This window comes from Bubalus kerabau, chromosome 11, assembly GCF_029407905.1.
Source record: "Bubalus kerabau isolate K-KA32 ecotype Philippines breed swamp buffalo chromosome 11, PCC_UOA_SB_1v2, whole genome shotgun sequence".
Lineage (NCBI taxonomy): Eukaryota > Metazoa > Chordata > Mammalia > Artiodactyla > Bovidae > Bubalus > Bubalus kerabau.
The window spans coordinates 100,094,779-100,119,837 of NC_073634.1; the positions used below are offsets into that span (position 1 = coordinate 100,094,779).

Consider the following 25,059-nt stretch of genomic DNA (forward strand, 5'->3'; position numbering starts at 1 on the left):
CCATCCTGGTGCTCACCCTTCCTGACTGCGGCTTTCTGCTCCCATCCTTCTCTGACTGCTTCATGCCACGCAGGGAGGTGTCCCCATTTCTGCGCCAGTTTTGTGGCCCTGACCTGGCCCCTCCCTTCTGGGCTCCGGAGCCCTTTGCAGAGCCGGGGTGGTGACACTCATGGGGCCGTGCAGAGGCTTAATTCTCGTTCAGTCACCAAGTTGTGTCCGACTCTTTGCCACCCCAGGGACTGCAGCACCCGAGGCCTCCCTGTTCCTTACCACCTCCCGAAGTTTGCCCAAATTCATGTCCATTCAATCGGTGATACCATCCAACCATGGACGCGTGTGTAAGTGTCCCTGACGCTGTCCCCTGGACAGGTACCCCAGGGCAGTGCTCCCCTGAGCATGGGTCAGTGCTGGACAACCTGGACACCTTCTCTCTGCCCTTTAACCCCAGGAGAGGGGAGGCCTCTGGTCCAGAACTTACTATAACCCTTCGTGATTGTTGCTTTTGAGAAGGCTTTTTGCGTAGAATCTAGAGGAAGGGTAGAGAAATCAGTTGTTACCTACAGTGGGCCAGCCTGGGTGGATTTCGTCCATTGTTTCTTCTGAAGCTTAAATCCAGGTCTCCAATCACCAATGCGTATTTAATACTTAGGGTGATTCTTACCATTTGTGAGACTGAAGAAGGTCAAGGCTGGGACAGATGGCCCAAGGCTGTGCAGACCTAGCTGCACACTGCAGCCACCTGGGAGCTTTGAAGACTGACTGATGCCTCAGTCCCCTCCTCAGACCAAGTAAAGCAGAACCTCCCAGGGAGAAACAGCAGCAGCAGCAGTAATTTTTGAAAGTTGCCAGGTGAGCACCAGCCAGGTGGCTGATGTAGCCCAAGCCGCTCACTCACAGATGAGAATGCTGAGACCAGACTGGCCCCATGTGGGCCCCCTGGCTCCAAGGCCAGTTCTCTTCACTGTTATTTATTCTTGGTGTATCGTATCAGGAGGTCTGTGATGTGGGTGTGACTCGGCCGTGGTGAGGTTTTGCTGGTTGAAGTGCTGTTTGCCAGGTTTCTTCACCGTGAAGTTTCTGTTTTTCCTTTTGTAATTAACGCATATGTTGTGGGAAATACTTCAGACTATGTAAACAGCTCATTCCAAATCAGATTTTCACCTCCTAGTTTTAGCATCTGTTGATTTTGTCGCTCCATCCTTCCTTCAGTATTTCTTAGTTGGCATTTTATCATAAAGAAGAGTTTTCTCTTATCCCCAGTTTGTGTATATTGATGTGGACTAATGAAACTCCAGTACTTTGGCCACCTCATGCGAAGAGTTGACTCATTGGAAAAGACTCTGATGCCGGGAGGGATTGGGGGCAGGAGGAGAAGGGGACGACAGAGGATGAGATGGCTGGATGGCATCACTGGCTCGATGGACGTGAGTCTGGGTGAACTCCGGGAGCTGGTGATGGACAGGGAGGCCTGGCGTGCTGCGATTCATGCGGTCGCAAAGAGTCGGACACAACTGAGCGACTGAACTGAACTGAATGGATTCATATTCATTCTTACCATTATTTATTTTGATACTCATCACTCTGATGGGAGGCCCGACCTTCTGCTGCTTTCCCCTCGTTCTTTGAGAAAGTCTTTACTTTCTAGTACAACAAGATGTTGCGTGTTCCTTCCCTGCCCAGCACTCAACTGGCCACTTCTCCAAAGGGCCCCGTTTCTTTTAGAGAAGAATCCTGGAATCCCAAATCGGGGCACTGGGCATTCTCATCACTTTCAAGGTGCCACTGCTTCTCTGGCCCCAGGAGATAGAAGTGTATTACGTGTGTGTGTGTTGGGGCACATACACATACATGTAAATGTATGTATATATACATATACATACCTACATGTGTTCACCTCTGTACCTGATTTTCTTCTTTTGAAGTATAGTTGATTTACAGTGGTGTGCTAATTTCTGCTGTACAGCAGAATGACTCAGTTCAGTTGCTCAGTCGTATCCAACTCTTTGCAATCCTATGGACTGCGCACGCCAGGCTTCCCTGACCATCACCAGCTCCTGGAGCTTACTCAAAATCATGTCCATCAAGTCAGTGATGCCATCCAACCATCTCGTCCTCTGTCATCCCCTTCTCCTCCTGCCTTCAATCTTTCTCAGCATCAGGGTCTTTTCTGATGAGTCAGTTCTTCACATCAGGTGATGAAAGTATTGGAGCTTCAGCTTCAGCATCAGTCCTTCCAATGAATATTCAGGACTGACTCAGTTATACACATGTATCCATTCTTTTTTTTTTTTTTGATATTGTTTCCCACTATGGTTTATACAAGGAGATTGGATATAGTTCCCATGCTGTACGGCAGGACCTTGTTGTTTATCCGTTCTAAGCTCAGTAGTCTGCATCTAGTAACCCGGAACTCCCAGTCCATCCTTCTTCCCCTGCCGCTCAGCAACCAGAAGTCTGTTCTGTATACGGTGGAATACTGTGTTCAGTCACTCAGTCGTGTCCAGCTCTTTGTTATGGCAAGGACTGTAGCTCGCCAGGCTCCCCTGTCCATGGAATTTTCCAGGCAAGACTACTGGAGCGGGTTGCCATTTCCTCTTCCAGGATACCTTCCCAACCCAGGGATCGAACCCATGTCTCTTGCATCTCTTGCATTGGCAGGCAGATTCTTTACCACTGTGCCACCTGGGAAACCCACAATGGAATACCAATCAGCCATAAAAAAAGAATGCAATGTTGCCATTTGCAGCAACATGGATGCAACTAGAGATTATCATACTAAGTATAGTAAGTCCGACAGAGAAAGATAAATACCATATGACTTCACTTATAAGTGGAATCTAGAATGTGGCACAAATGAACCTATCTGCAAAGCCAAAGTATACCCACAGACATGTATCTGCTTATTAAAACCAGGTTCCTACTGACACATCTACTTTCAGAGTACATTCTCATCTTCTTCCCATCATTTTGCCAACTTCTCTGCCTCAGCCTGCACATTAACAGTCAGCATCCTTCAGTGTTCCATCCTGGGCCCACCTGTCCTCAGTTATCACGATGCAGGTAACAGCCAAACACTCCCTTAGGTCTCCCTCCTGTACTTGTGTCCGGGCGGTCCTCACCAACCAGCCTCGCATTTCTGGCGCTTGTTTCCGCACCAGTGTTGGCCAGTGTCTTCCCTTGGATGTCTCACAAGCCCTTCAGACCTCACACATCCAAAATGGGACCCTCCAGTTCGCCCTGCACTTCCCGCCCCCGCCCCCACATCCATGCCCAGCACCCTTTCTCCCAACTGTTGGAACCTCAGAACACCTCAGAAGCACCCTTGGCTCCTCTGCCCTTGCTCCTCCATAGCGCATCGCCGCATCTCTTGATTGTGCCATCTAAATATCCCTCCCGCTGTCCCCTGCCCTCTGCTCTCACTGTCACAGTCCTAGCCCAGGCCCCCAGCATCCCTTGATTTGCTGTCAGAACCTCCTCCAGGTTGCCCCACCTCCAACCTTACTCTCATCGCAGCATGGGAGACATCCCTAAAATACAAACATGATAGGTCCTCTCTAGCTCAGAACCCTTCAGTGGTTTCCCAGGGGCCTCACGGGGACATTCAGGCCACTGCAGATAGCAGTCAGGGCTCCTTGTGAGCTGGCCCTCCGTTGTCTCCACCCTTTCTTCGGTGCAGCTGTAACAAAGACTGGGATAGATCTGTAGCCACCCCAACACAAGTTCTCTGACAGGTGGAAAAAACAAACTGCAGAACAGTCGGTTATGCTGTGATGCTATTTTTGTTAAAAAACACCAATGAAAAAGGAAAAAGTGAAATAGGCTCCTCTGTCCATGGAATTCTCCAGGCAAGAACACTGGTGTAGGTAGCCATTCCCTTCTCCAGGGGATCTTCCTGACCCAGGAATTAAACCTGGGTCTCCTGCATTAGCAGGCAGATTCTTTACTGTCTGAGCCACCAGGGAAGCCTGTACCCAAAAAAATGCTACATTTCTTCTTGACTTGCAAGCTCATAGGCAAACACAGGAAATGGAGGGACTACAGGGGCCGTGTGCAGACCACTACCCCGGCTGCCCCAGAGGATAGGGCTCTGCAGCCAAGGGGCACTTTCACGTAACTGGACTATTGGAATTGTTTCTTTAGAAAACATTCATTTATTGAGAGGTTGAGAAAAAGAAAACTTAAAAAATATGTATGAGTTGGTTTTGAGACAGTGGAAAGAGCCCTGGAGAACAACGTTCATCTCCTGCGCTGGGTCCGACCCTGCCAGGTCTGTCCCGTCCCCGTCAAGGCTTGGCCTCAGTCGCAGGACAGTGGCTGTGGGTTGACCGGCTCGGTTTAGACCTCGCCCACCTCCCTGAGCAACGTGCTTGCCCCTGGTGGCAGTACCCCTGGGCTGGCCCCTCGGTTCTGCCTCTTGTTCTGTGCTCACAGAGGCCTTTGTGTTGCTCTCGAGCTCATGGAGGAGATTGTGTGTGTGCGCACTGGGGAAGCAGGTGTGAACACGTGGTGTGAACACGTGGTGATAGTGACCCGCCCGGGAGCCCCTCAACAAGCCACAGGGGCAAGTGTCGCTTAACTGGATTTTATCTTTACTTTGAGGGAAATGCAGTTGGTCCCTGCCCCAAGCCTTGAAGTACTTACAGAGTTTTATAGTTCCCTGGTGGCTCAGACGGTAAAGCGTCTGCCTCCAGTGCAGGAGACCCAGGTTCAATCCCTGGGTCCGGAAGATCTCCTGGAGAAGGAAATGGCAACCCACTCCAGTATTCTTGCCTGGAAAATCCCATGGATGGAGGAGCCTGGTAGGCTACGGTCCATGGGGTCACAAAGAGTCGGACACGACTGAGCAACTTCACTTTTCACTTTCTGCAGCCAAGTGAGGGTGTCTCTTTCATGTATTTAGAGGGCGTGGTGGGCGTGGCAGCCACCCATGGCCCAGCTGCATGGGCTCCCACCGCCCAGCAAAGACCCTCGAGGGTCCTCCTGCACAGCCCCTGGGGCCCTCTGGGGTGCTTCTTGGAATGGTGGGGCAGGAGGGCTGGAGGGCCCCCAGACTCCTCCCAGGATGTGGGGATGCGGAAAGGGGAAGCAGGCTACAGGACTGAAGTGACAGTTATCGTCAGGTGCTGTGCATTTGGAAGGTAGGGGCAGAGATATGGGGGGACTTCCTGATTACCCACACAAAATAGAACCTCAGAGACCATTCATTTGTGGTGTGAAGGCATCTTTATTTGAAAAGTGCTGTATTTCTGCCTCAGTTCAGTTCAGTCACTCAGTCGTGTCCGACTCTTTGTGACCCCATGAATCGCAGCACGCCAGGCCTCCCTGTCCATCACCAGCTCCCGGAGTTTGCTCAAGCTCATGTCCATCGAGTCGGTGATGCCATTCAGCCATCTCATCCTCTGTTGTCCCCTTCTCCTCCTGCCCCCAACCCCTCCCAGCATCAGGGTCTTTTCCAGTGAGTCAACTCTTTGCATGACGTGGCCAAAGTATTGGAGTTTCAGCTTTAGCATCAGTCCTTGCAGTGAACACCCATAACTGATCTCCTTTAGGATGGACTGGTTGGATCTCCTTGCAGTCCAAGGGACTCTCAAGAGTCTTCTCCAGCACCACAGTTCAAAAGCATCAATTCTTCGGCACTCAGCTTTCTTCACAGTCCAACTCTTACACCCATACATGACCATTGGAAAAACCATAGCCTTGACTAGATGGACCTTTGTTGGCAAAGTAATGTCTCTGCTTTTCAATATGCTCTCTAGGTTGGTCATAACTTTCCTTCCAAGGAGTAAGCGTCTTTTAATTTCATGGCTGCAGTCACCATCTGCAGTGATTTTGGAGCCCAGAAAAATAAACTCTGACACTGTTTCCACTGTTTCCCCATCTATTTCCCATGCAGTGGTGGGACCAGATGCCATGATCTTCGTTTTCTGAATGTTGAGCTTTAAGCCAACTTTTTCACTCTCCTCTCTCACTTTCATCAAGAGGCTTTTTAGTTCCTCTTCACTTTCTGCCATAAGGGTGATGTCATCTGCATATCTGACGTTATTGGTATTTCTCCCGGCAATCTTGATTCCAGCTTGTGCTTTCTCCAGCCCAGCGTTTCTCATGATGTACTCTGCATATAAGTTAAATAAGCAGGGTGACAATATACAGCCTTGACGTACTCCTTTTCCTATTTGGAACTAGTCTGTTGTTCCATGTCCAGTTATAACTGTTGCTTTCTGCCTAACCTGGTAAAATTAGCCTCCTGACACCCAGGGGCAGTTTTGTTCTCTTGGCTTTGGGGGCTCTTTTCCAGGGGACGTTTAGCACCTGGACCAGCATGGGCCTTGCTCTCACAGGTGAGCTTGACCTGTGACTGTAGGGACGGCAGACGCCAGGAGAGCCAAGGTCAGGGCACCCAGGGAAGCCGTCCCGGGCAGGCTTTGCCTTTGCACCCCCAAAAGCCTTTGGCCTCAGATTACGTAATTGAATGTGGATGCAGTTGTGTTTTTATGTAAAAGCAGAGAGAAAGAAAGGTCTATCTTAGATGGCTTTTCCATCTAGTGCAGGGGTGTTGATAGTTACTGAGGACTTAGTTTGTACCTGGGGCTTTACGCTTTTAACCTCATTTAAACTTTGCAGCCGTCCAGGTATGACTTCCTTCCTTCTGCAGTCAAGGAAGCAGGCTCAGAGAGATGACATGCTTGTCCTGAGTCAGAGGTGTGGGCAGGGGGTGCCTGCCACAGGCCCCCAGCCTCTTCCCAGCAGTGTACTGCGGACCAGGCATGCCTGTCCCCCTCCACGAGGACAGTTGCCTCCTTCCTCCCACGGAGCCGCCTCATGCATGGGACTTGGGAGGCTCTGGTTGTGGCCGATAAAGCACTGCTTTTGGCTTACAAGTAACGTGGCTAAACTGATTACTATGGGGATCCAGAAGGAAGCTGTTGGCCTTGTGTAAACTCAATTGGAATGTCACCTAGCAGACAGCTTTGGGGCATCCACAAATATCTTCCAAGGAATTTCCCCAAAGTGAAATCAAAGAAAGCAGAACGGGCTTGGCCGTTTTGGTTTGCAAATGAGTTTTGAGAAATGGCCCTGAGATCTTGAGTTGTTGGCATTTTTCCCATCACAGACTGTAAAGGACTTTTGAAACGCCCTAGGAAAGGGGGAAAGAAAGGGCCGGGTTGCTGATTATTTACAGCTCTGAGCCCCAAGCAGGTACACAGAATTAAAGGCCTCCCACCATTCCAACTGCATGTAATTTTATTGTGAAAATGACTGCCTGCCAATAAGTCACGTTGTTCACCCTCATCTCTGCGAGGACTTCTGAGGAAGCACAACTGAGCTCACTTAACACCACTTGGCAGCTGTAAGCAGATGACAGTTGAGATGCTGGTGATGGAGTCTTTTTAAAAATTTTACATTTTCACCATTGTTGTTCAGTCTCTTAAGTCATGTCGGACTCTGCGACCCCCTGGACTGCAGCACGACAGGCTTCCCTGTCATTTACCATCTCCTGGAGTTTGCTCAAATTCATGTCCATAGAGTTGGTGATGGCATCCAACCATCTCGTCCCCTGTCGCCCCCTTCTCCTCCTGCCTTCAGTCTTTCCCAGCATGAGGGTCACATTTTCACCCTATGACTTTATGAATCTCTGGATCGAGTGTGCTGGAAGTAATTCATGTGTTGATTGGAGTATTTCCTCTTTGAGGAAGGCATCAGCTGGTCCTGGGCCCGGTGCCTTTGGGAGCTGGTCAGCAGTGGGTTTGTGTTGGGCCTGCAGAAGTCCAAACGTGTGTGTGTGGAGGCGAGAATGGAGGGAAGGCACCGAGGGATTGCCTTGGCAAGTAAAATTATAGTTCCCGTACGCAGGAGCTATGGCCCTCTCCTGTTGCCAGGCAGAGTTCCTGCAGATTCATGGCAGAGGTGTCTGTGCAAACGAATCCAGTTTATGTCCAAACAGAAATGACATGCAAATCGGACTTCTTCCCGCAAGGAAAGCAAAGGCAGGTAGCACGGTCAGTTGGGAAAAAAATAAATAACCACCCCCCCACCTCCTTTCCTTCTTTAGAAGAGGGAGCGGTATTAATATAGTAGCAGATTAGAGCTTTATTTGTTTAAACCTTGCAGATTCTGTAAGCATTCACAATCCTCTTGACTTGTAGTGCCTGATTGTAAAAAGAACAGTTGAATGAGCTCATTGTTTCCTGGTTTTTTTCTGTAATGTATTTTACAAACACTCCGGTGACAGGCCTGACACGCTGATTTCTATGTAGTCGCACTTCAGTTTGGGATTACAGCATTAATAACAGAGTTCCATGCATCATGCCATTTTTAAGCATGATCGTTATGATAAAGGGCATATACTTAATTACAGGCCTGCTTAATTACAGCTCTGTTGAAGCTCGTTTGTTTAGGAGAATGCTAATTGCGCTACGGAGCCCACGGCACATCCTTGCTTTCATCTGCTGTGTGCCGCTCGGTGCCGAGGATCAGCGTTTTGTTAAAACTGCCACCAAAAGTAAAATTGAAAAAGAGAAAAAGGGGGAGGGTGGAAGGAAGAAGACGAAGAGAGCACTCGTCCTAGTCCTGAAAGGCGGCCTGCCTGGCGCGGGGCTGTGGGCCTGCACAGAAGCCCCTCCCCGGGCAGATGCCGTGTGGTCCCCACTTTACAGGCAGGGCGGCCAAGGCCCAGAGGGGTGAGATGGCCACACGTCTGCTGCACATCCTCCCTGCCACAGCCACGGCATGCCACTGCCAGCTGGGCACCTGGGCTCAAATCCTGGCCCCATCAAACTCCCTAACTCCTCAGCCTCGGGTTCCTTAAACGTTAACTTGCCCGTGACCATCGTGGAGGACGTTATTTGGTGCACGTTGGCTCTCTCGGGTGTGGTCAGTAAATGCGGTTTCGTTTCCTTCACACTCTCTCTGGCCTAGAGTTGGGCAGGGGAGAAGTTCTGCTACATCCAAGGTTTCAGGGGGTCAAGGGACCAGAACAATGGACTGCTCTGGGCCCCGGAAGCTCCACCTTCAGTGCCAGTGAGGAAAGGACAGACCTCTGTGTCCTGCCTCTGGGTTGTGCCCATGGATCGGTCAGGCTGTGTCCATGTGAGAGCCCTGTGCAAGCCCAGGCTGCCTGGGAGGCCTGGGAGGGGGGGGGACGAACATGTACCCCCTGAGCGGTGGCTCTGTGGGGGCTGCCCCTGCTCACGGCTCCCCCTCAGCCCCTCCACCGCGTGTCACTCTGACTGGGACTTGGCAGTGGTTGAAGGCTGGGGGAGGAGTGGGATGAGGACAGAGCACCAGAGCACAGTGAGGAAGACACGTGCTCCCCCATGAGGAGCACGGATGATGATTTATGAGATCTTTTGGAACATGTAAAAAATGAGCACCATTGATTTTAAGAATTATGTCTCACAAGCCTCTAGATATCTTAAAATGTGGAAAAGCTGCCCAGATAAGGAGAATAGAAATGGATGTCCTAGAATTAGAAGGGGATGTAGCAGTCCCACAGATCAGCTTTTCTGACACATAAGATCCCTCTCTAACCCCCTGACAAGTGGCCGTGCGTCTGGAACTTTCTCAGCCAGTGCTGTGTCCTTCCTTCTGGCTTCTCCAGAGGAGGACAAGGTCTCCCCTGGAAATCGTGCCCTGATGCCAGCCCCTCTTCTTGTGACAGCTCTCAGAACACGTGCAGACGCTTGACCACGTTCACCTCCAAGGCTTCTCTTATCTGGTGATGGTGGTTGTTCAGTCACTCAGTCGTATCCGACTCTGTGCGACCCTATAGACTGTAGCCCACCAGGCTCCTCTGCCCATGGGATTTCCCAGGCAAGAATACTGGAGTGGGTTGCCATTTCCTTCTCCAGGGCATCTTCCCGACCCAGGAATCAAACCTGTGTCTCCTGCATTGCCAGGCAGGTTCTTTACTGCTGAGCCACCAGGGAAGCCCCTCTTCTGTCTGGACCAGAACCTATCTAGCTGCACTTCTCGCATGCGGGACACTGGGCTCTTGGGTGCCAGGTATGGTCAGGCCTCCCTAGAGCAGCAGATCTGATGACTTCCTCTCCTTCCCTCCTGTGGGCTGGCCTCAGGTCCCTCACCAAGCTGTCCAGGACAAGGCTCTTGAGAGTACAGTCCCAGCACGGAACCCCTCCCTTGAGCCCAGAACAGACCAAGGTGGTGATTCCCCACCCTGGCATGGGGACGGCTGTGCTGTCGCTTACAATGGCAGCTCCCAACTTCTAAACAGCCAGGTCACGTTGTTGACTTGTTCCACTACGGACAAGTCTTTTTTGTGTGTCTTCTGCTGTTATTCCAGGGTGAACATCTCTTTCATTCCATCTGACGCAGTTGGCATTTTGGACCCAAGGTACAGGACTTAACACTGACCTTTAACAAATTCCATCTATTAAATTTAGCCCCTGACCCTGACTTTTTGAGATCTCTATTGGATTTCTCTCCCTTATCCAATCTGTGGGCTGTCCCCATCGGCCGCATATCGGATATGCCTACTCTGCGTGCCTTCACTGAAGTAATTGATAACGCCCTGGGCACCCTCCAGAGAGGTTGCTTGAGGTCAGTGTCAATCTATTAATCAGCTTCTTGAACATCTAGTCCAACCAGTTATGGATTCTCCTACCCTTAACATTGTCCAACCGTACTTATCTGTCTTGTCCGTTCAGATAACGTGAGAAATTTGTCAAATGCTTTGCTCAAATCTGCCTTCTTTCAGCCTATCATAATCTTGGCTATGCTAGATTTTTTTTTTTTAAATAAATGAAACTTGGTTGGCAGATCATCTGTTCAGCAGACTCTCAGTGGCTCCTGGGGACCTGGCTCCCCTTTTCAGGGAGTCCGAGCGTGTCACCCCAGAGGCTGTTCCTCTCGAGGCAGCGCCTGCCCATTCAGCAGCTTCTGCCCCCAGGACCCCGTGGATTCACTCTCTTTTCCTCCAAGACCGTTAGAGTCTGTTCTCTAGAAGAATGCAAGGACTGTCTGGCTCTGCCCATCTTCCCATCCTGAACTCTTTTAAGATGAAGTGGAAACTTATCCCCAGATTCTCATCTCTCTCTCCCTCCCCAGACGGCTCCCCTCAAGGTGGGATTAGGTCCACGTGGTTCTCCACAGCGGCCCCTCTGCTGCTCAACCCCGTCAGGAGGCCATCACCCCACTGTGCTAAGGGCCACCCTCACACTGCCTCTTGCTTCTCAGTCTTGGGAATGCATCCTCCCTTCTCCCCAGAGGTATCCCAGCCTGGAGCCCCGTTACAGGGGATGCTGAGCTCCCCAGGCACCCCCTGTGCTGGGATAGGAACACAGAGCTGACTCAGATGTGGACAGTCAGAGGCTCATGGCCAGCAGAGGAGACGCGGCCCTAGCCTGGCACCCAGCGGGGCAGGCAGGACTTCAGGGATAGCGTCCTGCAAGAGGGCACGCTGAGCTGACCCCAGAGGGATGGTGGAGGGACGGGGGTGGACATAGGATGAAGGTGGGGGCAGGGAGCACCCCTCCTTGGCAATTCCCGTCCGTTCCCTTTGGGTGCAGCTGTGACTCCAGCCTCGTGTCTCTCACTCCTGCCCAGTGCTCCCCAGGACTCTCATTTCCTGTAGTAATCCAGCCCTTGCAGGTCAGCATACCACATTTTCAGAACACAAGTTCACAGAACAGACACTGACATTTTGATGGAAACAGATGTCACCAGTGAGAAGGGCAATCTTCATCATATCTTTCCAGAACCTCCAGACACTATGATGGGCAGAAAGCCCAGTGAATGACCAAACAGGGTTCCCAGCCCAGGAATGCAGCCAGGGCAGGTGACCACAGGGGCTTTGAGAGTTTGAGGGACAGGTAAAGTAGGCTGTGGTTCCCAGCATCTGACATGGAGTGGGCAGGATGTGGGCGGTGGCTTCATGACGAGGGGACTGACTACGGAGGGAAGTGTGGGTCCAGAGGACAGTGGTGGGTGTGACTTGGGGCTGTTGGCGCACATAGTCACCTCCTGGCCCGTAGGTCTGATGGAAAAGAGCTGGCCAAAGGCCAGCTAGACACTTGTCGAGTGTGTGGTATTTTCAAAACCATGAAAGGCCCTGGTGTGGAAGAAGCAGGTTTGCTGTCAGAAATAGCAAGTATCCCTCACAGGAGGGCCAGAGATTAGAATCACTGCTTCCACCTATTGTGGCCCCCGACCGCCTGTCTGTGAGTGATCAGAAATGCTGCCAGTGCTGCGTGCCCACCGGCCTGCATCAGGAAGCAGCCAGGGTCAGAGTGCCACGTGAGGTGAGCCTTGACTTCCAGCCACGGTGGGTGGACGGTGGCAACCACGGGGAAGGGAGCTTGGCCCTTCCCTTGGGTTCTGAGTGGGCCTTGTCTTGTCTCTTCTAGAAGGCATCACAGCCTTTCAGGGATCATCTGTTCAGGGCTGTATTTTCCCAGCTGTGAATGCGCATGTGTGGCTGTGTCATTTCAGTCATGTCCGGCTTTTTGTGACCCCATAGACTGTAGCCCACCAGGCTCCTCCATCCATGGGATTCTCCAGGCAAGAATCCTGGAGTGGGTTGCCATTTCCTTCTCCACGCATGTAGAATGCGTGTAGGTGCTCAGATTTCCTTAGTATATTTGTGTATATGACATACTGCGTAAGGTGATGGTGGGCTCCCTGCTCCTTCCTGGGGAGGTGTCACACTGTCCCCAGTGCTTAGCTGGGTCTCCAGGCAGGGAGGCAGGTCCCCGGGGCCTCTGTGATGCAAGGTCTCTGACTGCAGATGTCTCTGTCCGAGCCCCGTGGCCCACGCAGCCCTCCCAGGAAAGGAGGGGGTGTCCCGTGCCGTAGTGGGGCCAGCCGTGCTAGTTCCTTTTCATACTTCCCAGAGAAGGTCCATTTTTTCCCTCCCCAGAAATGATGAAAGTAGCTTAAAATGAGACATTTGGCTCATCTTGTTGATCAGAGAGGATTTGTCCCAGAATTCTTTTCTTACTTCCTTTTCTTCTTTCTCCTTCTGCGACTCTCTATTTCTTAGGACTAAAAAAAAAGAAAAACCGTTGTCCACCAGCAGTGTCCCAGAGAAGGCCCCCCCACCCCGAGATGACAGGGAAAGTGGAGATCTTCATTCCCAGGGAACGAACTCATCACTCCACATCTTTCCGTAACCACAACTCACCAGAAAACCATGAGGCCCCCCACGCCGTGCCTGTGGCTGGGACTAGCGAGGCCACTTTGGCCCCTGCTCGGGGCTGATGGGGACGCTGGACCCCGGGAGAAGCCCCTGCCCATCTCCCAAGCCTGTGGCCGCCCAGCCTTCACGCTAGGAGCACCTGTGTCATGCTCTGTCCAGGGTGACCTGTTTCCCTGGGTGCCAGGGTTTCCACATGGACGTAGGAATCCCTCATCCCGGGAGAAGAGGGGCAGCCCCAGGTCGTGACTTGGTGGCGATGATGACCTGGGGACACTGTGGATCCAGGGCCGTGGGAAAGGACCTTAACCCCTGACCCCTGCCTTCCCTGTTTTCTCTTCTGAGGGCCCATTCCCACCGCTTGTGTGTCGTCTAAACACTGAGCAGACAGTTGAGCCTCCATCCAGCCCTAAAAGACCAGGAGCCAGCAGTGGTGGCCGCATAGGCCCACCTGCCGAGCTCACATGGACAGCTCACACCAACTCCTACACAGGCCGCACTGCCCTCCTTTTAAACCCAAGCACACCCAAGGTCATGGCCAGGGTTCAACCCAGTCTTTTTGACTCCAGAACCACTCTTTCTCCCCGAACCTGGACCTTTCCTGTGAGCCTGACAGCCTGGCTGCGATCAGGACTCGGCCACGAGGGCACCTCATGAACACACTCACTGCCCGCCTCCACCCCGAGCCCCCAGCCTTGTCCCTTCCACCCTGTGAGCCTCTGTCCTGCTCCCAGCCCCTCAGTGGCTCCCCCCACTCACAGCTGGGACCCTGGGTGGGCTCTGGACCGTCCTTGCTCTCACAGTTCCTGTCTGTACTTCCCTCTGGGTGTCTGCCTCGCTCACCAGGTGTGTGTCCTGGGAGCACGGATGGTACCTGGGCACACATCGCCCTTGGGCCCCACTCACCTGTGCACGTGTCAGCCGGCTCCAGCCCCTGACCGCCCTATACTGTCCGTGTCAATAGCTCAAGTTACTGAATGTCAGTGAATCTGCAATGCCATTTATTTTCGCTTTTTTCCCCCCCTTTTCTTTTGCAGCCATGGATGGTGTGCCTTTTATGATTTCAGAGAAGTTTTCTTGTGTTCCAGAAAGTGTAAGTTTCTTGCATGATTGCCCTCCCCCTCAGCTCCCTCCACCCCTAGCCTAAGCCCTTCTCTTCACAGCACTGCAGGGCCATCTTGGCAGCCCCCAAACCCCTCCCCTGCCAGAATCATCCATCGCTACCTTTGTGCCCCACCCCCCACCCCCCACCACCGGAAGCTCAAGAGCAGGATTCTGTAGCTGTGCCTAGAAGGTTCTTGATAAGTGAGAGAAAAGAAGGGATAAGGGTGGGGAGGGAGCAAGAAAGACGGACAGACATACTCAGACGCAACCACAGGCCGAGGCTTCTTGATTCAGATGTGATGGTAAATTGTTCTGAACCTCGCTGGCTGTAAATGTTCCTGGTTTCCAAGCTCACCTTGTTAATTTCTGCTGTTTTTTATTTAACATTGACAACGTTCAGTAGAAAGCAAGCTGCTAACCCTTTCCCATTGTCATTGCCGCATCCTGTGATGACCACATTCTCCGCTCTGAGTCACAGGCGTCTGAATGGCAGGGCTGGGCCTGCTCACGCAGGCTGCTGCTCGGCAGCTGTGGGTCCATCGCCCATGGCAGGCCAGCCCAGACCCCACGGTACACGAGAGGGAACCGAGGCCAGGCTGGGCCCCCAAGCCGTCTTTAGTGACAGAGGGACGAGTGAACTAGCCAGACCTGAAGGCCGGACCCCACACCTTGAGAGGCATGCATGGCCTTGCAGGGCCCATCTGGCACCCCTGTGCCCTGTCTCTGGCAGTGCCTGCACCCCTCAGCGGTGCAGGCCTGGTCTGCGGGCTCAGTAGACTTGTTTCTGGATTTTTTTCAAATCCTTGCTGCAGAAGTTTGCTCTTGAGTAGTTAATAAACATGACAGCCCTGATTTGGGCACCAGCTCAGAGTCCTTCAAGCAAAAGTGTTTTTCTTGGATCCAGCTTAAAACCACCCAGCTTGCGATCTGACCTGCCCTGGAGTTTCCATTTTCATGAAATATAATAGGCCTCCTCTGAACCCTTCTGGTAAGCAGCTTAATCTTGGAAAAAAAAAAAGAAAAAAACACGCCCGTGATGTTGACACGCGGAGCCTGTGTAACTTCAGCCGACCACTCACTCCACTTGGCTGTGTTGCCATGGAGATGCTGGCGCCTCTCCCGCCCGCGCCATTGGAGAGGCCATTCTGTCCTGCGCTGCGGCTCCAAGCGGGCAAGTTTAGTGGGGCAGTTAGAGCCTAATGATACAACAGCTGGACCACCGCTGGATCCCGGGCCGCGGGGGCAGGCGGCCCCATGCTCACGCCGCGCGGGCTGGCAGCAGGAGAAAGCCAAACTGTTTTGTGGCTGCGGGCAGCGCAGCTCCAGAAGCCGAGAGCCTAATTCAGTGGCCCCGTCCCAAGTCCGGGCTCTGCCGACTCAGCGAGTGCTCAGGCAGGTGGCCACGGGCCAAGTCCAGCGCTTCCCCTCGCTTCTCTCTCTAATCTCCCGGCAGCCCGGCCTGGCCAGGAGGGGCTCACCCGCCAATGCTTTGTAACCGGAGAGGAGGTTGATGGAGGGATTAACCTGTCCTGCTACATCCCACCTAGAGGCAGGCGGAGGCACTGAGTCCCGTCAGAATCCAGGTCCTGGGGCTCAGAGCCGGCCTTCAGGGAATCCCCCCACTGGCTCAGCTCAGACTCCAGCTCTTGCCCCCTGCCTCTGGGCTGCAATTCAAAACCACAAAGGCCTCTGGGGGTTTTATCCGACTCTCACCTGTTCACCCCCAGCTGCTAGCCCTGGGGGGCTGCCTTGGGAATATAGACCATGGGGATCCCAGAGGAGACCCTGGCCAGGGACCTTGGAGACAGGGCTCCCTCTGCCCCTCACCGGGTGCTTCAGCCCAGGCTTCTCTGGGCCTCCAGCTGACTCTCGTTGCCCTGTGGTTTAATTTTTCATGCTGGCTGTGGAAAAGCCAGTGTTTTCAAAGAAGAAAGGTCCCCATCTCTATGAAGTTTTAGAAACAAACACCCCATTAAAATGGTGTTATTATTTTCCACCACTCTTTGATTTCTCAAACGACCATTGGTGGGCAGTTGGTTAGTTCATTCACCTGGCATTTTAAATGACCTAGAATTCCCTCCACCCTCTTCCCTGATGCTAAGGAGTCCCAGGCAAGAGATGGGCTGCCTGCCTCCCCAGAGTTCCTCAGACCTGTTCCAACACACAGGCGGGGGTGGTCAGGGCAGTGTAGTGAAGCCGTGGGCACCTGCATCCCCCTGGCTGCAGAAAGAGCATACTGGCCTTTCTGGGGCGGGTGGCGGTGGCGGAGTGGGGGGGCGGTCAGAGAGAGACGAGAGGCAGAAGTGACTGGTGACAGTGATGGTCTTTCAGGAGAGCTGTGACCGCCCCCAACCTGGGCGCCTAAGCAGGAGTCCCCACCAGAAGGGACCCGGTGGCAGCCAGGTTTTCTGAGTCTGCTCCCGCAGCACTGTGGAGTCACACTGATGGTTTCTGTGGCAGAGGAGTGGAGAAAACACCAGATCGCAGTGGGGTTTGAAGTGTCGCAATTGTGAAGAAGAGCAAATGTGAAGCAGCACTTTTTCCAGCCACGTAAGAGGATGACTTGATGTATTTTCAGATGCAGCCCTTTGATCTCCTGGGAATCACCATCAAATCTCTGGCAGAAATTGAAAAAGAGGTAAGCAAGCTCCCCAGGATGGGGCAGGTGGGGCCTGGGTCCTCGCTGGCTGGCCCGGCGTCTCCCTTCCACATTAAGGGTGTGTTCCAGGCACAAGAAGGGACCTCAGCATGGGGCAGCCCTCTGAGAAAGACGCTTTCACTCAAGTTTACTTCTTAGAAAAAGAAGCTCTCTTTTTAATGTGTGTATTACTTAAAGTAATAAGACAGAAGGTTTTACATGATAACACGGAACAGGCAACGCTGCTTCATTTTGTTAAAAGTCTCAGCTTAAAGAAGGCAGAGGCTGGGGCCAGGGCGCGGAGTTAGCTCTTTATCCTTCAGCTTTATTATTTGCCTCCAGTAGGGGTTTGAGGAAATGTCTGAGCCATTTCATGATTTAGGGGAAGGATCAGGACACATTCCATTGTGCTTGATAAAGCCAAACCCCACTTGGCAGCCTGGTTAGAAAGAGTTTGGATGTTTTCCTAATAAAAAGAGATCCCAGGATTTGGAAGCACATGTGACGCCTCTGAGGACAGAGAGTGGCGATAACAGAACGAAACCGGGGGTCAGCTCTCCCGGTGGTCTCCCCACTTCCGTCAGACAGCGCCGGCGTGTGTGTCGTCTTCCGTGTGGAGACGGCTGTTAAGCGGTCACATGCTTGCAGCCGGCTCTCCTCGGAGAGGGACATCCGTCTCAGAGATGGAAATGGAAGAACCATTTCAATATTCTCAGCTCCTCTGGGTGTTCTCTTGTGTACCCAGCTAGCAGAAGCAGGTTGCATTATTGAAAGATGGCTGAAATCAAGGAAAATTGAATCAATATAGTACAACAAATTTCTAAACCTGTCACAGCAAAAACAAGACAAAAAAGTCCCCCTTTGTCTTGGATTTTCAGTAAATCATAAAACCCCAAGCTGACTGTCATCTATAGATTTTAAGAGGGGTAGAACAATGACCGGCTGCCACATCAGAAAAACACCGGTGGGTTGGAGCCCCAGGTCAGCCCTGGCTCAAAGTGAGGTGACGCGCCCCCCCCCATACTGCCTTTGTGTGGGGTCCCCACAGGGTGGCGCCGGTGAGCGTGTCCACACGGCCTTTGCAGAGACCTGCAATGGCACCCCACTCCAGTACTCTTGCCTGGAGAATCCCATGGATGGAGGAGCCTGGTGGGCTGCGGTCCATGGGGTCACTGGGAGTCAGACACGACTGAGTGACTTCACTTTCACTTTTCACTTTCATGCATTGGAGAAGGAAATGGCAACCCACTCCAGTGTTCTTGCCTGGAGAATCCCAGGGACGGGGGAGCCTGGTGGGCTGCCGTCTCTGGGGTCGCACAGAGTCCAACATGACTGAAGCAACTTAGCAGCAGCAGCAGCAGCAGCAACAGCTCTGGCCGCAGGCTGTGAAGCAAGGAGCAGCCTGTGACCTTTCAGGATGGACAAGGTTGCACAGACTTTAAGGGGTGGGGGGGGCCAGGGGTATGCCCCTTCTCTGCTTAAAGCTTGGATAACAGGAAAACCTGTCTCATGAACACTAAAGGGACAGGTGTGAAAAACACCATAGACAGCAAGTGACCATCACTGTGGGTTGGTGGGGGTAGGTGGCCAGTGCCGGAGACAGGGCAGCTGTGAACGTCACCCCTTCTCTCCCTACCCATCCTCCTGGGCTGTAGCCAGAGCCCTGTTTATTTAAGCACCTGCTACATGGGCCTGGACTTTACCTCCATTATCACCGATTCTCACCCCAGGCTGCCAAGGTGACAACATTCCTCCCCATCTCGTGGGTCAGAACTTGAGGTTCAGAGAGGCGAAGTTATCTGCTCAAGACAAGATGGAGAGCTAGCGCGTCATACTCCAGACGCCCTCCGTTATGACGTAAAGTCCATGGCCCCCTGTCCTCGGGCTGGTGAGGACAGTGGTACTAGGGAGGCCCATCAACCTGGGTCCTGACCCCACCTGGGCCTTCAGGTGACCAGGACAGGGTGAAATAGGAGAGAGCCCAGTGGTAGAGCCAGTGCCCGTGGTGGAAACCACCATCAATTCTCTTAACTCTCTTCCCACGGAAGGGCCAAAAATGTGTTTGTTTAGAGTATGGTGTGCTGATGTCGGGCGCTCTGAGCAGAGCTTGGCGGGGGTAGCATCCTCAGATTTTCCATGTAACCTTTCTGAGCCTCAGTTTCCTCTTCTGTAAAACCAGGAGGGTATTAACAATGAAAACGCTCTGTAGCATTTGTGGGTGTCCCTGAGACAGTCACGGAAATGGTCCAGAGCAGCACTTGCTCTGGCAGCTGCCCAGTTAGGTATCAGTTCAGTTCAGTCACTCAGTCGTGTTCACCTCTCTGCGAGCCCATGGAGTGTGGCATGCCAAGTCCCCCTGTCCTTCACCAACTCCCAGAGATTACTCAAAGTCATGTCCATGGAGTTGGTGATGGACCAACCATCTCATCCTCTTTTGTCCCCTTTTCCTCCCACCTTTAATCTTTCCCAGCATCAGGGTCTTTTCAAATGAGTCCATTCTTACATCAGGTGGCCAAAGTATTGGAGTTTCAGCTTTAGCATCAGTCCTTCCAATGAATATTCAGGATTGATTTCCTTTAGGATGGACTGGTTGGATCTCCTTGCAGTCCAAGGGACTCTCAAGAGTCTTCTCCAACACCACAATTCAAAAGCATCAACTCTTTGGCGCTCAGCCTTCTTTATAGTCCAACTCTCACATCCATGCATGACCACTGGAAAAACCATAGCCTTGACTAGACAGACGTTTGTTGGCAAAGTAATGTCTCTGCTTTTTAATATGCTGTCTCGGTTGGTCGTAACTTTGCTTCCCAGGAGCAAGCGTCTCTCAATGAGGTATAGCAAGTGTCATGATTGTGGGCGGTGTGTTTTCTATTTATTTTTGGCTGCGCTGGGTCTTCATTGCTGCACATGGGCTTTCTCGAGTTGCGGCGGACCAGGGCTCCTCTCTCGCTGTGGTGCGCGGGCTTGTTATCGCTGCGGCTCCTCTTGTTTCGGAGCTCGGGCTCTAGGGCGCGTGGGCTTCAGTAGTTGTGGCACACAGGCTTAGTTGCCCCGAGGCACATGGAACCCTTCAGGACCAGGGATCAAACCCACGGCCCCTGCATTGGTAGGCGGACCACCAGGCAAGTCCAGTCATGTCGTGGTCACTGTCACCACCATCCCCCTGGTCCACAGGAAGCGGGGCGAGTTGGTGCAAGTCCGCCCCGTTGCAGCCTGACGCTCTGCCCTCTGTGGCAGAGCAGAGAGAGCCAGTGGACCCCGCCCGGCTTCCTTCCTTGCTTTCAGTGATGGGTTAAAAGCACACGCTGTGTTCTCTGTTGAAGGAGATTAAAGTGGAGTTAGAGAAAATGTAGGGAAATGGGGAGAGGTTAGACATGCTAAATAGGCTGGGAAACCATCGCAGACATCCCCACTGTCAGGGAGGCCGTGAGGGTTTTCATTTAATCTGAGGATTTAGAAGTTACTTCCACCAGCCATCCACGTGCACGTAATGGTGATTAGCATGTTGACATCCACACACTCCCGCAACAACATCGGCGAGCATTCTCCATAAATAAACTGGAGAACTAGCCCCTCTCAGCCTCTGAACTCAGCATAGCTCCTGGAGTTGGAGGCAGAGGAGGAGCTGAGCCCACAGCTCCCTGGCCCCCTGGCCCCGCTCTCAGGCTCCGTGGGCTGGCCCTGAGCACCTGGGGGTCCCCTTGCTCAGGGTGATTTTGCCCCTTTTCACTTGCACCCAGTCTGTCTGTTGTTTGGGGGTGAAGGGCGTTGCTTGGGGAAGAGCCTGGGAGCAGCAGGAGCTCGGCTGGGGGCTTGCTTTGCTCTTGTTTACAGCATCAAGCCCAACGCCTTCCCCCAAGATCAGGAGACTGCCTTTGGGTTCAGGGCTGACCGTGACCTGCACCATCCCCTTGCCCATCCTGAACAACGCCCACCCCTCTCCCCCGCCACCCAGATCTCGCCTGGGATTGGAAAACAGCAGGGAGAGCCTGGCGTCTGTGGGGGCTGCTTTGTAAGGGGCAGGCTCTCCCCTTCCTTATCCCTGCATGCCCCCGGGGGGAGGTGGTGTCATCCCGGCACACAGTGGTCCTGACTGTAGAGGAAGTGGGAGTGCTCGCCCTGAAGCAGCACGTCCAGGAGTGGCGTTGGCCTGCTTGCTCCCCTGCCGGCTTTGCCGTCCCCACCCCGTCCTGCCTGGGGGATGCTCTGTCACCATCATTTGGCCTCAGGGACAAGTCACCCCCGAACCAGCCTCATCGCTCTGTCGGTCTTGAGCTTCGTGATTTGGGGCCAGAGAGGACACCTGTCCCCAGGTGCCCCCCCACCCAGAGCAGGGACCCACCAGACCCCAGCCTGCCACTTCCAGGAGTAACAAGTGCAGGGAGACTGGGTGTCACCCCCCCCAGCAGTGGGTGGCGTGCTCCTCCAGCTCCCCCACCGTGGAATCTGACCACCTCAAGGAGAGGGTGCCACCCGGCCCTGCCAGCAGGAAGGTGGCACAAGGCTCGCTGGCAGTGTGGACCAGAGCCATCCGCCGCTGTGTAGACACCAATGTTTGTAGACTGTGCGGACCGTGGAGGAGACATGGCATAGTGGAGGGACACAGTTTTTGAGTCCAGCCCCTCTCCCCCAGATAGCACGCCAAATCCGCCACCTATGCTGACCCTGGAGCAGGTCCCCTGGCCTCCCCATCCTCAGGGTGGCGTGCAGGCCCGGGGATCCCACCGTGGCCATAGCGCCCACAGGAGGCCCCCCACAGGCGCAGTGACACCAGGCTGCGTTTCACGAATGGCCCCCAAGGAAGGTCACGATTATAAAGTCAGTGGCCATGCCACCCGCCACGTTTGGGGGGAATTCTTTAGGTGCTCGCAGGTGGTGTGGGCTGTTGAAGTAAACGAAGCCGAGGTGAGTAAACCAGTCCTCACTTTTAAGGCTGTCACTCTCCAGGCTCCAGCAGCCACATCCCATGCCATCCACATCTACCCTCGGCTCGGGGCAGGGGCTTTGCCACGTAAATTACCCCTTAAGTCAGGAGAGCATGTTTTTGCTCACCCTCTCCGGGCCACAGGAGGTGACCAAGGAGCAGCCAGCAGCAGCTGTTGGGGCGGGCAGGGGGCGGGGGGGTTTGCAGTGATCCCTTCTGGCTCTGACCTGGCCCCGGTGCCCCAGGCAGCAGTCGTTGGGCTCTGCAGGAGGGCGGCAGGGGTCCCCGGAGGGCTGCATCCAGTGTGAAGCCCTTATCGTCCTCCCTGTTGCCCAGACAAAAGGTTCTCTCCGTTCAAGAGTCGAGAAAAGTGTAATTTCGCAGCCGACCCGGTGATGAAGCGTCTTCTCTCAGCGCCAGGAGATGGGCATATAAATATTCTCTGTCTCTGCCGCTCTTTATTTCCCTTGTAAGCAGGCGCCCCATCCCTCCCTCTGATGGATGCCCCTCACAGCCAGCCCGGGAGCTCCCCAGCTCCTCAGTTCGGCAGCAATTCTCCGGTCTCCTTGCCTCTCCCGTAGCCTGTTCATCCTACCCCCCCACCCCCAGCCCCACCTCCCTCACCCACCGCCCTGTCCCTTGTCTCCAGAGCAGTGGCCCAGAGACAGTGGCCTCGACCATAGATTCCATGCCGAGTGCACAACACCGCAAGCCTCTATAAATAGGAGCCAAGGGTTCCTGTGCCTGAAAGGGCAACCCGAGAGCCTCCCAGCCCCATACACAAAGACTTTCCCCACCATGGCTGCCACCCTCCCCTGGAAAAGACCACAGCATTCAACCCCCTTCAGTGGTCACCCCACTCAGAAACGTGGCGAGGAGCGTCATCATTAGCCCAGCACACTCCCTGGTGGAGCAGACGGCCTCCATTTTCACTCGACTTTAAGGCTAAAAGACAAGGGAGAGTCTAATTAGTAAAGGGACGATCTGATATTAATCACTCCCTTAAAATTGACAAGGGAGGCAGTCCATTTAACCACTTAATGGCTACAGGTTTTTATGGGCTGCTGTTTGCAGACGTATTTAATGCTGAAGTTATAAATCCAAAGGAGCTTACAATTTTAATTTTATAAATATTTCCCTTGTTCTCATGTTTGTAGTCGGTCCTCCAGAGTGTAGTCACGTGGAATGTTCCTTAAATGAACATATTTGCTAACTGGCGTGATTTCAGTTTTTAAAACATTGGTTCCAGCAATTAGGCATTTTTTTTTTTTTCAGTTCCCAAATGACTAGAGAAATTCGTCTTGATTATAATTGCTCTTAGCCACGCATATCTAATTTGTGTCTTTTTAAGTGTTAATTAGTAAACAGTTTGAGCTGACATCTTTATGTGTTTGTGTGTTGAAAAATGGGGCTTATTGCTTATTTAGCTTGGGGCTGATTCCACTCGCATTGACGTCACGACATTGAGGTGAAATTAATGGAAATACATTTGGCATCATGAGGTAAAAAGAATTTTTGGAACCAACTTGTGGACGTCCACTTTGCATGGACTTCTGCAAGCGCTTCCGATATATGAGATTAGAGTGGATTTGGGAGCTGCGTGTGTGGGGAGAAAGTGAGGCAGAAGATTTTTCTATCAGTAATGAAATGGCAGAGTCCCAATTTTATAAAAGCAAAATGTTCATATCCCAGTGCAATTGTTCATTCTTCCTACTTCTGGAAAGCTTTCATTGTGCATATTAATGTTAGAAGAATTTTGCAGAGGGCGAAGTCACAAAATGCGTGATCACTGTGCACCATCTAGTGGTCAGGTCTCAAACTGCAACAGGAAATAAGGTGTCCTTTATCCTTGAGAGTCAACGTTTTCATCCCCCAGCATCTTTTTTATCTTTTGTTTTCAGTCAGGAAGCTGATATGTTTGGGGAAAGAAATTCACCTACTTCATTTATTAAATGAAAGTTAGTTAATTAGATAGAAGTTAACCTTTCTTATCTATTGTTCTGCTCCCCCTTTTTTTATATTGTTTTCAAAGACCCAGTTGTTCAGTCATGCCACTGAATTCTTTTTTTTTTTTTTTAACTTTACAATATTGTATTGGTTTTGCCATATATCAACATGAATCCGCCACAGGTATACACTGAATTCTTACAGAGCTATCACACTAAGCTGAGATCATTTCAGCCAAAAACAAAGGAACCTAATGAATTAGTTTAATGGATAGCCATTCCAAAGGCATAAAAGAAGGGTTGTTATTGTCGTTCAGTCACTAACTCGAGTCCAGCTCTTTGCCACCCAGTGGACCACAGCAGTGCCTGGCCTCCCTGTCCCTCACCATTCCCTGGAGCTTGCCCAAGTTCGCGTCCATTGAATCAGTGATGCCATCCCACCATCTCATTTTCTGCCACCCTCTTCTCCTTTTGCCTTCAATCTTTCCCAGCATCAGGGTCTTTTCCAATTTGAAATGTGGGAAGTAGCTTGGGGACCTGCCTCTCATGGACTCTTCAGGAGTCTGACCACAGCTTGGGAACCACTGTTTGATGCCACAGACAAGACTAGTTCTCTCCCCATAAAGTGTGGCAGCCATCGTGGGCAGTTTATCATCTTCAGCATCTACCCTGCCAATCAGAATCAATTTTTTAACATTTAGTGTTCTCTTTCCAAGTGCAAAGGTCATACGTGTTTTTTAAAATGCAGACACAACAGAAACATGAAAAAGGTGCGAGTCCCCCATGGTCCACTCCTGGGGGAGAGATGCCCGCATCCAGCAAGCATCACGGGTGTCAGTACCGCACATACCGTTCCTGGGTCTTGCTTTCGCACCGACTAGTATATCTTACACAACCTTCCATGTCATCACACACAGATCTGCCCCGTTCTTTTTAATGACTACATGTGGTTCCCTTTTATGATTGTGTCATAATTTATTTAAGCAATCCACTATTGATTAACTCTTGAGTTGTTTCCAAGTATTCGCTGTTCCACTGCTGCAGTATGTTTCCTTGTACGCGTCTTTGCTCTCCTGGGTCTTTCTTTAGAAGAATGCATGGTATTACCATTTTGCTTTCCAAAAAGAGAGTGCCCTTTTAAACCCCCCTGCCCCCCCGTCCTGTGGTGTGTGAGGGGGTACCTGTTTCCCACACCCTCTATAAGCATCACAGGTATTTAAAGGTGGACATCTTTTCATATATTTATCAGCCATTTGTATACTTCTTTTGTGAATCTATTCTGTGTGTGCCCTTTGCC

General features: G+C 52.3%; 1 protein-coding gene across 4 annotated transcripts in view; it reads left to right on the forward strand.

The window, feature by feature from the left end:
* MVB12B (multivesicular body subunit 12B) overlaps window positions 1-25,059 on the forward strand; it is a 194,289-nt gene that overhangs the window by 152,040 nt on the left and 17,190 nt on the right. For all 4 annotated transcript variants that reach the window (XM_055541167.1, XM_055541169.1, XM_055541173.1 and 1 more), the window contains exons 8-9: window positions 14,188-14,243; window positions 16,833-16,892. In XM_055541167.1, the coding sequence (XP_055397142.1) occupies window positions 14,188-14,243; window positions 16,833-16,892 (116 nt within the window). The remainder of the gene's footprint in view (window positions 1-14,187; window positions 14,244-16,832; window positions 16,893-25,059) is intronic.